Below are 12,339 nucleotides of genomic sequence, written 5' to 3'. Positions count from 1 at the left end.
ATCCACTGCCCCCCACCCCGCTCCTTGGCTAAAATCCCCACTTGTCCATGTTGTATTTGGAATTGAGCCCAGTTCTATACTGAGGCCTCTCTTCCCCCATTGCAATAGTCCCTGAGTGAAATCTGTTTTTACAGCTTTCACCTCTGTCCTACTCTGGTTCTCTGACACTTTTCAGGTTACACACGCTACAGCTCTCCCTCTCATCATTTTGTTGGAAGGACTGTACGTGTGTGTTTGGTGAAGCAGGATATGTGAGAGGAGACTGGGCCAGGAGTGGGGGCGTTAGTCAGTCATTGGCCTGGGCGTCAGAATTAGATATGTATTTTATTTTTATGGAGCGTAGTCTGCCATTAATACCAATGGTAGAGATGCATTTAGGCTTTAAATAATCCTAGAGTCTTTGTTCTTGAAATTATGACCTGGTACCTTAAAACCTTAAAAGAAATACTTACAACTTCCCTGAATCCCTGAAGAGACCTTTTGATTAATAAGCTTCAAGGTGCAAACATACACACATGCATAAAACAATAACCCGATTTTTTAAAAAAACATTGCCATAGGATTCTTAGTGATTTCCCAAAATCCTACAATAAGTGAACAATCCCTGATATCTAACGCCTCCTTCCACCACTCTTTCTCCAGAGCCTATCAGGGCACCTGGTACTTACAAAGATTCTTTGCTTGACCAAACTTTACCAGGCTCCTTAACCTTCTTCCAGACCCACCCGTTCTCCTGCTTGTGAAATCCAGCTTTAGCAAGTCCTCTGCTAAGTCAGCTTAAGCAGAACCACCCACCCTCAATATCTGCTCGGGTTCCTCATCCTCCACTTGAAGTCTCATGGAGCCTTGCAGTCCAATCACCCCGGCTTGTCTTTAGCAAAGAATTGTTAGGTTGGTTTCAGTCAGGACCCCTCAGTAATTTTCCACCCACTGACCCCTTTCCCAACTATAAATTCCCATGAGCCCATGCTGTATTGGGATGGAGCCCAGTGGTTTCTCCCACTATTACATCCCATTGTGGTGGTCCCCCTCCCTACCTAGCGAGTAAAACCTAACTTGCCATCCTTATTAACAAGTGCCACTGAATATTTTTTCTTTAACATACATACCAGGCTGGTGAGTAACACATAAATGTTTGCTGACTAAACAAATGGATGAACAAATAGCATTGAAGGCAGTGTTTCCTGAAGTTGTTATTGTTTTTTTTATTGTATCATTATTACTTTATTCCAGGAAACAAAAGCCTATGAGGGTCACAACAATGTCCCGATTGGTAAGGCCAGATAACTCTCATGGGCCGGTGGAGGTGGGCAGGCGGTGGGCGATGAGGGTGGGGGTCAGTGTGGGATGGGGGTGAAGTTGTGAGCGGCCTTCCTTATCTTGGTTCCAAGGCAAGAGAGGACCGCTTCCAGCTGGGCCATTTCCACCCAAGCTGGCGGCAGCAGTAGCTCTGACACTCTGCCCAATATTTTTAAGCCACATTTGGTGGCTTTCCAATGGCAAAATGACTCAAAGTAAACAGTCCTCAAATCCCCTTCTCTCTTTTCCCCCTCTGCAAATTCAGCACTTAGCAAAAACACAAGTGGATCCCACCTACATGTTCTAGGAGCCGTTCCCCAGACCACAGGGGAGATCCTCACAGACCATCAATTGTCCAGGAAACACATTTGGGGGCCTTGGGTCTAAAGCACTATTTATTTGTACAGCCAATAAGTTATTAACTTTGGTTCTTTGAACTTTAAAAGCTCAAATTTGGACAGAGAAGAAGTTATTTGTGGAGAAAATCTAGCGCACGCAAATGGAAATGACAAATTAGATTTATGTAGCTGGTGTTTAGAAATCAGCTTTTTAATTTCCTTTAATAAAATAACACCAAAGACATAGTCCCCTCCCCCACCAACTTCCAGTTTATGAAAATCTGTAATTGAGTTTTTTAAAGAAAAACTACAAGCTAGAGCTTGCTAATATCTGCCAAACATCACTGGGCTCGATTAGGTATAATTAAACATAAATAAAGTGAGCAACACTGTAATTAAATGGCATAAATGAATCTTTTTCATGCTTGCAAATTATATATTAATTTTGTGTGTGCATGTGTGACTTTCTTCATAGGGATGAAAACAGCTTTCCAAAAAGTAGACATCTTTAAAAAGGGGAAACCAGACACGCACCCTTGTGGAGGAAAGTGTGTTGTTGTTTACGAGAATTAATTTCTTCACATTAACTGAAGTCATCCCAATAATTGGTTAGAAAAGCTTACTTTGAAAACCGTGCCAGAGACTTGAAGACTGTTTCAAGTGGTTCATGCAAAAACTAGTTTCCTGGTTTACTGCTGGGAGGTGATCATGTTTAAAAGCACATTGTTGGCATTAATACTCAGTGAGAAGGAGGGGCTGTGGCTGGGCAGATTCTAGACACTAAGAATTAAAAGGCTAATGTGGTCACTTCAGGAAAACAAAAGTCATCCTCTCCCACGTATCGCAGTGCTGTTTATTTTTGCGAGTCGAAGGGCCGGCTGTGTAACACTCCTGCGCACATTTGTGGCCCCAAATGCCCGCCATGTACCACTCGTGGAGCTATGTAAACAACACTGTATTTTTTGCCTCAGAAATAGGAACAAGACATTATCAATTATCTTTCTCATAAACTTTCAAAACCTAAACCCTGTAGTAGAAGAGAAAGAGACTAGCTATGGCTCAGTGATAGAAAATCCTCAAAACAGAGCCCAGATGGCTCAGTGACCTATCCTATATTTTCCCAAAGATACAGGAAGACTACCCATTAAGCCAAATGACCAAAGAGAACCTGACTGAGAAGACAGGATGCTTGGGGCTTTCAGGGAAACAACTGGAAACCAAAAGCACTAATGCTATGAGACGGCTCAGATGGCACAGGAGGGGACGCAGAGGACGCCACTCGGTGTGAGGGGCCACAGCCACGGCTCCCACTCAGCTGGGCCAAACAGGAGTGGTGGAGGAACAGAAGCAGATGGATGTCTGGAAACCAGTGGCCAGGCTCAGCCAGAGAAGGAGAGGCAAGAGGGTGACCAGGGGGGCAGCTGCTGGAATGCACAAGCATCAGGTCAACAGGATTTGGCTATCTCTTTGTGTTAGAAGTTGGTCCTGAGCCAGAATTTCTGGAGGGAAGTTCATCATTCTAGAGCTGCACCATCCAATACAACAGCCACAACTTCATGTGACAAAACTTAAATTTCATTTCATTAAAATGTAAAACCTAGTGCTTCGGTGGCACGAGCCACCTTTCAAGATTCAAGAACACATTTTAAGTGGCTCGTAACTCCCATCTTGGCCAGCGCAGATGCATTCCATCATCACAGAAAGTTCTATCGGACAGCCCCGTACATGAGCACTATGCAAAATGAGAAAAAAAACCATACTCCCATGTGGCCCCCACCCTCTCCCAGCACGTACTAATGGTGACAACAGACAGACCAACTAACCATCTCCGTGTCTGCTTCCCCATCTATAAAACAGGAGGAGTTATACCCCCTACTTAAGACATATGCTAGAAGGACTCCATTATTTAACGTACAAATGTCACATAGAACCTGGCTCATTATAACGAATGTTATATCTATTTTGGTTGCATGATCTATATTACAAAATAACACCTGAAGACATATTTGAGAGGTAGTGCACCTTTGTTAAGGAGGGCACGTATTGCATGGTGCACTGGGTGTTATACACAAGTAATGAATCATCGAACTTTACATCAAAAACTGGGGATGTACTGTATGGTGACATAATATAATAAAAAAATATTATTATAAAAAAAAAGAAAAGAAAAAGGAGACATCTTTTAGACACACATAACCCAAAGTATCTAGGGTGAAAGGTTAAAATAAGTAATCATTTAAAAAGTGGCCAATGAAGGGAAGGGTCTCAACCTAAACAAACTACAATGGTTATTATGGACCCTGGAGCTTCTGTGCAGACTTCTTACTATCTAACAATTGAAAGGAAGTGAAAAGAGGTCAGAGGGACCACTGGCCATGCACAACAGGTGTGCCAAAGTGTACACTGTCTCCAGGAATGCTATTCCGGGAACCTCCCCCAAACCCGACTACATGTTTGAAATGGCAGACACCTAACAATGGGAAAGTAAGCCCAGACACCTTTAGAAAAAAATAGAATTGAATGCCTTCCAAAGAAAATAATCATTAGGAGTAATAAAACCACAGATGGAAATTTTAACTCTACCTGCTTACCCAAAGTATTTCCAGGCTTTAGTTTTAAGACACAGATAACACGTTTGTCATGCAAAGAACCTCATGACCCAGCATTTGTTATTTTGGGGTGAGAGACATGATATTTGAAAATGAACATAAGTTTTAAGTTATGTTTACCTCAGCAAAAGAAGTAACTTAATAATGTTAGAATAAAGGTTATTTGAAAGCTCTCACGTCTGGTGAAAATGCACTTTCTTTTTACCCTTAGTATAAAGAAAACTTTAGTTGTGGTTACCAATAATTTGATTTAGCTTTTCTGCTTTTTAATAACCCACCTTAAAATATTTACTGTTTATCGTGCATTCAAAATATCAAGCACCACAGGTAACCAAAATTTTAAGCCTCAGTTAAGAAGGTAAGGACTACTGAATTCAGTAATTTCATTACAAATTAACAGGCATCCCCCCTCCAAATTATATGTTTAGTATAACAAGTAATAAGCAATTCAATTATTTATAAATATCTGACTACGTTTTTTTTTAAAAGCTTAGTCTTAGCCAAAAAAGTAAACTTCCCCTTGATTTGTAAAACGTGGATGTCATAATTAACCAGTTGAGTAAATTTTCTAATTTAAGTGATTTTTCTGATTTTAAAATACTCAGAACTTAGTTTTTAGGTTTTTTTCCTCTGAAAGATATATGTTCTTGCTAAAGATTTAATCAAGGCAGCCTGGAAAGAAGAAACTGTAAAATCACAAATGACAGTTTAGAAATTTCTAGCCCTAAAGTAATCATTTATTAAATACTCAAGTTCTTTGCCACGATTACTTAACTAGGAAACTATATATATTGTTAATATATATATATATATATATATATATATATTCCATTGGTATTTTAGATTCCTTTGCTCTTTTTAGGGCATGAGCAAGGCTAAGTTACTAATTTTATCTACTAGGAGCTAAAACCAAGATAAAAGACTTGGCAAAATACTTAATTTATAACACACATACACACACACACACAGACATTTATTAACTTTTATATGACAAGATTTAAATGGCACTTCTTTTGCCCTAAAAACTCTCTGAGGCTGACTGATATGTTCACTCCTTTGGCAAAGGAGTACCCTGCGGCTCTACTTGATGTCCACTGCAAGGTGGAACCTCAGGAAATGCAGGAACATGGTATTTATATTTGTAACATTTGTGCACCTGAGTGGGTCTTACCCTAATTTTTCAGTGACGTCATTACCTTTACTTTTATTCTCTCTCACTCAATTTGGCCTGATCTTTTTTTTTTTAATGAAGAAAAGGATAATAAATATTGAAACACAAATATTAATACATAAGATAAATAATAAAGGCAGAATTATTCAGATTGCTTCCCTTGGTTGCTTCCAGTGTCATAGGGGTAAACATCTGTTTCAATACTTGGGGAAAATTACTACCTAGAGAAAAATAATTCTTCTGGAAATCCATGGAAAATTGTGAAATAGAAAACTATTATCAGATAATCTTAGCTGATAGTTTTTTAAATTAAAAAAATATTAGGGATGATAGGAATGTCATCCTATTTTTTAAATAAAAAAGTTAGATTTTTTAAATAAAACTTCTTAGTAAAAAAAGCTTAGATATAAATACCGACTAAAAGAAGATACTAGAGCTCATAGGACGTTCATCTCCCAGTCTGATTCTCCAGAAATTATTCTGAGGTTATATTCTCTAGATTCAAAGGATGAAGGAGAAGGAATAACTTCTTGAAAATGATTTACTCATTCCTCAGAATCTGTGAAATTTCACTCAGATTTTCACCGAGATTTGGGAAAAGAGGAACTTTGGAGAGGTAGCAACTTCATCGTCTATTTTCCTCTTGGGCACTCTAGCATTTTTCACTGCTCTGTTCACTGATCCTAGATCTACAAGTCTGCTCTAAAGAATCCCTTTACACCCAACACCACAAAACCGATGTCTGAAAATGCACCTTACTACAATCAATAGGGACTGAAAAACACCGGGCTGAGATGCTATAGTTAACTCAACACTCAACTTAACACAGGGAAGGTCAGCCCGTTTCAATCCAAATGTAAAGCTCAGGATGCTAACTGGCCCCACTTACTGAACACAACCAGCAGAGAAAAGCCATCCACCAGGAATTACTTGCAGAATGCAGAATGCTTTGTTTCCTGCTGTTTGTGGATCATTGATCAAAAATCTATGAATGACAAGACTCAACTTTAAATAATGGCAGTCTCTAGGGGAAAAGGACTTCTCTTTTAAAAGTCACTTTAAGTAAAAAGAAAAATCTTTTGTTCCTTTTCTAACAGGCAGACTTTGATGCTTTATTTAGAACAAAATGATATATCCATTATCCACAACGAATAACATCTTCAAACGGTCAGAAAATAAAGCAAACGGATGTATAGCTCTGAACATGCTCACAAAAAAGAAAGGTTGGAGAATATCCAAGACTCTGAAATATGCTCTCCTGAAACACACTGCTTCTTAACAAATAGTGGGTAAGATGAATACATTTAAAATACTCCCGGGAATACCATACACCAAACATGGAGATCAATAATAGTGATTGCATCGTCAAAAGAATGTGCAGAACCCTGGTTTGGAAAGGAACTGCCACCGTGGAGCGTGGGTACTGGAGGCACTACTTCTTGAATAGCAATGGGAAAATTTTAAGAGAAAGAAGTCCCAGTAGAAGAAGGTAGCATAGCATTTTCTCTTATTGCTGCTTTATTTTTAAATCTTTAGTAGAGCACTGATTCTTTTTAATTCATTCAAATACATCTTAATAATTTTATTCTTTCAATGAAATACAATAAACACGAATTACACAAAATGACATTTATTAAATCCTGATTATTAGAACCTACTCCTTTTAGCTCAGTAAGACATATGAACCAAAGGTATTAGAAAGAGAATTGTATAATCTTTGGCTAAAGTAACATAATGTGCCAAGAATTTTCACTAGCAATGAGCTAAAGGAATTTAGCCAAAAACAATGTATTTTAAAAACACAGATCTAGGGCACCTGGCTGGCTCAGTTAGTTAAGAGTCTGCCTTCAGCTCAGGTCATGATCGGGTCCTGGGATGAGTCCTGCATTCCTGCATCGAGCTCCTTGCTCAGTGGGGAGCCTGCTTGTCCCTCTGCCCCTCTCCCCCACTTGTGCTCGCTCTCTCACTCTCTCTCAAATAAATAAATAAATAAAATCTTAAAAAAATAAAAATAAAAACCCCCAGCCAGAGATCTGCAACTTCACCACGCATACGATATCTACCTTGGACAACTCCATGCCTGGCCCACATTGTTTGCAGAGAACACAATTTCCAGACCGATCCCTGAATTCTTGCTGTCTACAGTCTCCAGTTTCACAAATCACTTCACATGCCTGAAAAAAAAGTTTCCCAAATGTTATTTTTAAAGTAAGTTAATTACATTTTTTTGTGAGAAAGGAACAACATCATCAGTATTCTTCCTCGATCACTGAATGTAAACGTTAATTCAGAGTGAGGCCAATTTAATTTTCAGTTTAGGAAGAAAAAATCACTTTCTGAATAAGTCAGTGGAACAAATAAATCAATAAGCCTGATTCTCCTCTGCATTCCCTGAATGAGGGCTCTTTTTTTTTTTTAATTCATGGCTGTCTTGCTCTGATACTTTTCTGAGTGCCGGAGGTAGAAAATTACTTAGGACCTATTCTTTTCTAGTAAGAAGCACTGTGTGAATAAACTATTGCTCTGTAAGATGACTTTACACCAGAGGCACAGGAAATGGTTTTTGATGGTTGTAATGATGAGTAATTATTTCAATACAAACTACCTCCACCTTGAAGCGGGAGTGTATGTAATGATGTCCTGCAAACTAACTAAATAAAATCAAAGTCTGAACCTCTCCAGCAGGCAGGAGGGAGAATTCAAGGTGGGGTTCAGGACTAGAAAAAGATCTGGGGCTAAAGGCGTAATAATCTCTTCCCGCATCTCTTAATTCCCCTTGACTACCCATCTTAAGGAGTTTGATTTTATTAAGGAGCGGTAGGAGATTCCATTCAGCCACAAAGAGACTTGAATCTCTTTGAGAAAAAAATTCCACTGCCTCCCTCCTAGACCATTCATTTGAATGTGTAACAGCTTCCGTTGAAAGAAAGGACATTTTCCTTCCTCTACCTGAATCTCAGACTCCAATGTGACCCCATTGCCTCTTACTTTGTCTTTCAAGATTACTTCAGGTACTGTCTCTAGAGTAAATAATTCGTTTTATGCTTGCAGATGATGATCTTATCTCCAGATTAAATAAATTTCAATCCTTTTGAACACCTTCATAGATCTTTTGTGTCAAGCTTTCAAACATTAAAATTCTCCATCTCTCTTTAAAGCTTTTTGGAACCAAAAAGGATATAAATAATCATATAAAAAGAATAGCTCTTGTAAAAATCCATTCTAGTTTCTTCACATACCATGTAAGTCATGGGCTCCAAACAGAATCTGGTCTTCTTAGGGTCTAGGGTGTGTTACAGAAACATATGTCTATACACCCAAGGGAGAACCATTGTCATGGGGCTCTGAGTAACGCTATGATTTTATTACTTCATCTAAGTGTAAATAAAATAATTTCAACAACTGCTACAAATGTCAAGACTCAGCAGCAATCTTTGCTTATTAATGAAATGCAACATTGATAAAATACAATTTGAAATAAAAATTTAAAAGATGGGATTAGAAATAAAGAATAGTTTCGGCACTACTTAGATGACTCTTCCACCACATTCTTATGAAAGGAAATACTTGACTTACCAAGTAGACCAGTAAAACTACAATGGCGTGAAATGCTTTCTCTTGTTCCAGGAGCACTTTTAAAGCCATGGCTCTTATTACATGTATTTATTGTCGAAGAGTTTCCTAAAAGAGAAGAAGGTCTAGTTAACCAGGATGACATTTGTCACTGTGTTCTGTATTTACTCTAGAATGTTTACCATTAATGTATATATTAGGTCATACTATTTACGTTTTAAAGGAAGTCACTTTGTAAAGGATATATGGACAAATAATAGTTAAGCCTTTCACAATTTAGGTTTGGAGAATGGAAGCTCTGTCTCCCTACACATTATATGCAAAACTCCTACTGGCTCTGAATTCCTAGGCTATACATAACTTTATTTTCTTCTTCTCCTTCTCCTTCTTCTTCTTCTTCTTCTTCTTCTTCTTCTTCTTCTTCTTCTTCTTCTTCTTCTTCTTCTTTTAAAGATCTTACTTTTTAAAGTTATCTCCACACCCAACATGGGGTTCAAACTCAAAACCCGGAGATCAAGAGTGGCATGCTTTCCCGACTGAACCAGGCAGGCGCCCCTACACTTGCCTTTATTTTCTACCCAAGTCTCTAGAGTGTCCGACTGCTCCACCCAGTAGAGAGTTATATTCAAACAGTGACTGCATAAACCTTCCACGTACATGGGTTTAGTCAGTGCTAAGAGGGCAATAATGGTGATAAAATAACAATGAACACGTGCTAAGCACTATGTGCCAGGCACTATCTCCAACGTATTGACTCATTTACCTTCACAAGTACTCTAGAAGGTAGATACTATCATTATCTCCATTTTAGAGATGGGACAACAGGTTCAGGGAAGGCCAAGTCCCTTGCTCGAGATCACACTGCTAGTAGGAGGCCGAGCAGGATGCATATCCAGGTGGGTTGGCTCCAGTGTTTCCAAGTAGCATATACCATGCAATACAATCTGCTCTGTTTTCATAAAGACATTACGCTCAGGTCTTGGGCCTTCAGCTCCACTAAGAAGCAGATATGGTTAATGTTTGGCATTCGTGAGCTCCTCCTCCAACCACTACAGTGAAAATAATCTATGAGCAAAAAAATGAGCATTTATTTTAAAACATCTAAAAATCATTTACAAATGATGAAATTGGAGGCACTCACTTTTCAATAAAAGGTAAGCTAAACCTCCGTGTCTTTATGAGAATGACCTAAAATGTAGAAACAATCATGGCTGCCTTTTTTTTTTTTCAGATCCACACGATGTCCAGAGAAGTGATTAATTTAAAAAAAAAGGGGGGGGGGACTCAGCTGGTGGCTCCATCTATTAGGTAGAGAAACAAAGGCTCAGTTTCTCTCCAAAGTAGAATCTTCCAAAACTAACAGAGCCCCAGAGCAGACAATGCGACTACTTAGAAAGAAACCAGAGGAGAGAACCAGAACGGTGGGCCAAAGACCTTAAGAAAAACAATAGCAAAAAATAACAAAGGAAACAGGGCTGGCATGCTGTGGTCTCACTGCTGGCCAAGCAGCCAGCCCAGGGTGAGCCTGAACACAGCCTGGAGATGGACAACCCAGAAGGTTAGTCCAGCTGCCTGCGTAGCTCCAATTATCAGTGCAGCGAAAAATCATTTTTATGTTTCTTGAATGAATGACCCATTTTGACTAAATTCAAAGTTTTTTTTTTCTTTTCCTGCTTCTTGGTCATAGCTTCTTTTTCCTTCTTGCATATCTCAAAATGACCCAGCCATCACCCAACCATGCAGCTTCCTGCTTGCGCAGACACAGGATTGGGATGAGAAGATAAAATCACATTTCCTGAAACGTATGCTTCAGGTTCTCTCTTTCTCAACATGGTCCTAATTTTTTGAAATGTGCTGATTCTTAAAAGAATAACATAAAATCTGTTGGATTAAGCTAATAGGGAAAAGAGGGTATAAATACCAAAGCATTTACACAAAATACGAGAAAAAAAGAGATCGATAGAGTCAGTGCATACCCCAATCAAGCAACCAGTTTGGACAGACCACTACACTGGAATTCTGTGCTAATTACAGTAGAAGGCACACAAACACTGTAGCATCTTCTTGTAAAGGCAATCACTACCATGCACACCAAGTTAGACGTTGTGGCAATATGATTTTGACTTTAGAAGATACACCTGTTTTATGTACAAAAATAAGTACGTCAGAATACCATCAGTGGTTAGTTTCATATTGGGGCATTCTGGGTAAATTTTTTCCCCTCTTTTTCCTAAAAGTTTTTTCTAGTGTAAGTATTTCATTAATAATGAAAAAAAATATGCGTGTAATGTTCTTGGGGCAAAAAGGTAAATTACGTAGTCCTCCTTGAAAAGTCTATAAATTATGGGGCTCCTGCGTGACTCAGATGATTAAGTGTCTGCCTTCAGCTCGCCATGATCTCTAGGTTCTGGAGTCCCACATGGGGCTTCTTGCTCAGCGGGGTGTTTGCTTCTCCCGCTCCCTCTGCCTCTCCCGCTGCTTGTGCTCTCTCTGTCTCTCTCTCAAACGAATAAATAAAAATAATAAAAAAAGAAAGGTCAATAAATTAAAAGAGGTGATGAAATAAAAACCACATAAACACTATTAAGGAAAAAAAATTAAAGTGCCATGACTTTTGCATCAGAAGGAGTTTTGTTTTGTTTTGTTTTGTTTTTAGATGATAGGGCAGAAAAAACTGAATGGAACTATACCCTACGTGCTGACTTGTCTTATTCTCTCAACACATATGCTAAATTGAATAGTTCGAGTGGGTTTATCTTTAGAAATTATCCTTTAAACTCCTTAGATTGGCACCTGTGCCCTTTATAAACTCACCTGCTAGTCCCCCTGTCCCCCCTCCCCCTCCAGTGTCATCACTGGTCACTGCTCTCACGCCCATTCGGCTCTGCCATAGCCCAATGCCCACATTTTTCCTGAACACCCGTGGTCTTGCCCTTTTGCACAGACTGTAACCTTGGTCTCAAGAGCCTTTCTGCCTAAATCCCTCCAAGAACCTGCCCAACTTTCACCCTGCTGAGATGCTGTCCATGACCAAGCACACTAAAGAGATTTGCTCCCTATGGCCCAATAGGCCTTTCTATATTCACATGGAATCGATCATATGGCATAGCAGTTACGTTTATTGGTATACCAGTTTTACTCACCATACTATATGTTCCTTTAAAATAGGGACTGCACCTTATTACTCTTTGTATTCCCAGTGTCTAGCATAGTACCTGGCTCATATAAGCACATAAATGTTTGCTGAATTAATTAAGTGAATAAAGAAGCACAAAACAATGAAGAATATATTGTGGAAAACAAGTGAAATTTGGTTGCACATAACTCACTTAATTCTTCTGTAGTGAAT

The 12,339-nt window shown here is 39.0% G+C and overlaps 1 protein-coding gene across 3 annotated transcripts in view; it reads right to left on the bottom strand.

Annotated features, from left to right (window-relative positions):
- Positions 1 to 9,092, bottom strand: part of TNFRSF19 (TNF receptor superfamily member 19) — an 81,451-nt gene extending 72,359 nt beyond the window's left edge. For all 3 annotated transcript variants that reach the window (XM_008692145.2, XM_008692146.2, XM_040621568.1), the window contains exons 1-2: positions 8,994 to 9,092; positions 7,481 to 7,591 (exon numbers count right to left, since the gene is read on the bottom strand). In XM_008692145.2, the coding sequence (XP_008690367.2) occupies positions 7,481 to 7,591; positions 8,994 to 9,062 (180 nt within the window). In that variant the 5' untranslated portion in view covers positions 9,063 to 9,092. The remainder of the gene's footprint in view (positions 1 to 7,480; positions 7,592 to 8,993) is intronic.
- Between the last annotated feature and the right edge of the window lie 3,247 nt (positions 9,093 to 12,339).

This window comes from Ursus maritimus, unplaced genomic scaffold (genome assembly GCF_017311325.1).
Source record: "Ursus maritimus isolate PB19 unplaced genomic scaffold, ASM1731132v1 scaffold_10, whole genome shotgun sequence".
NCBI lineage: Eukaryota > Metazoa > Chordata > Mammalia > Carnivora > Ursidae > Ursus > Ursus maritimus.
Note: the sequence above shows the minus strand (reverse complement) of the source record. Positions and strands in the feature narration are given on the sequence as shown.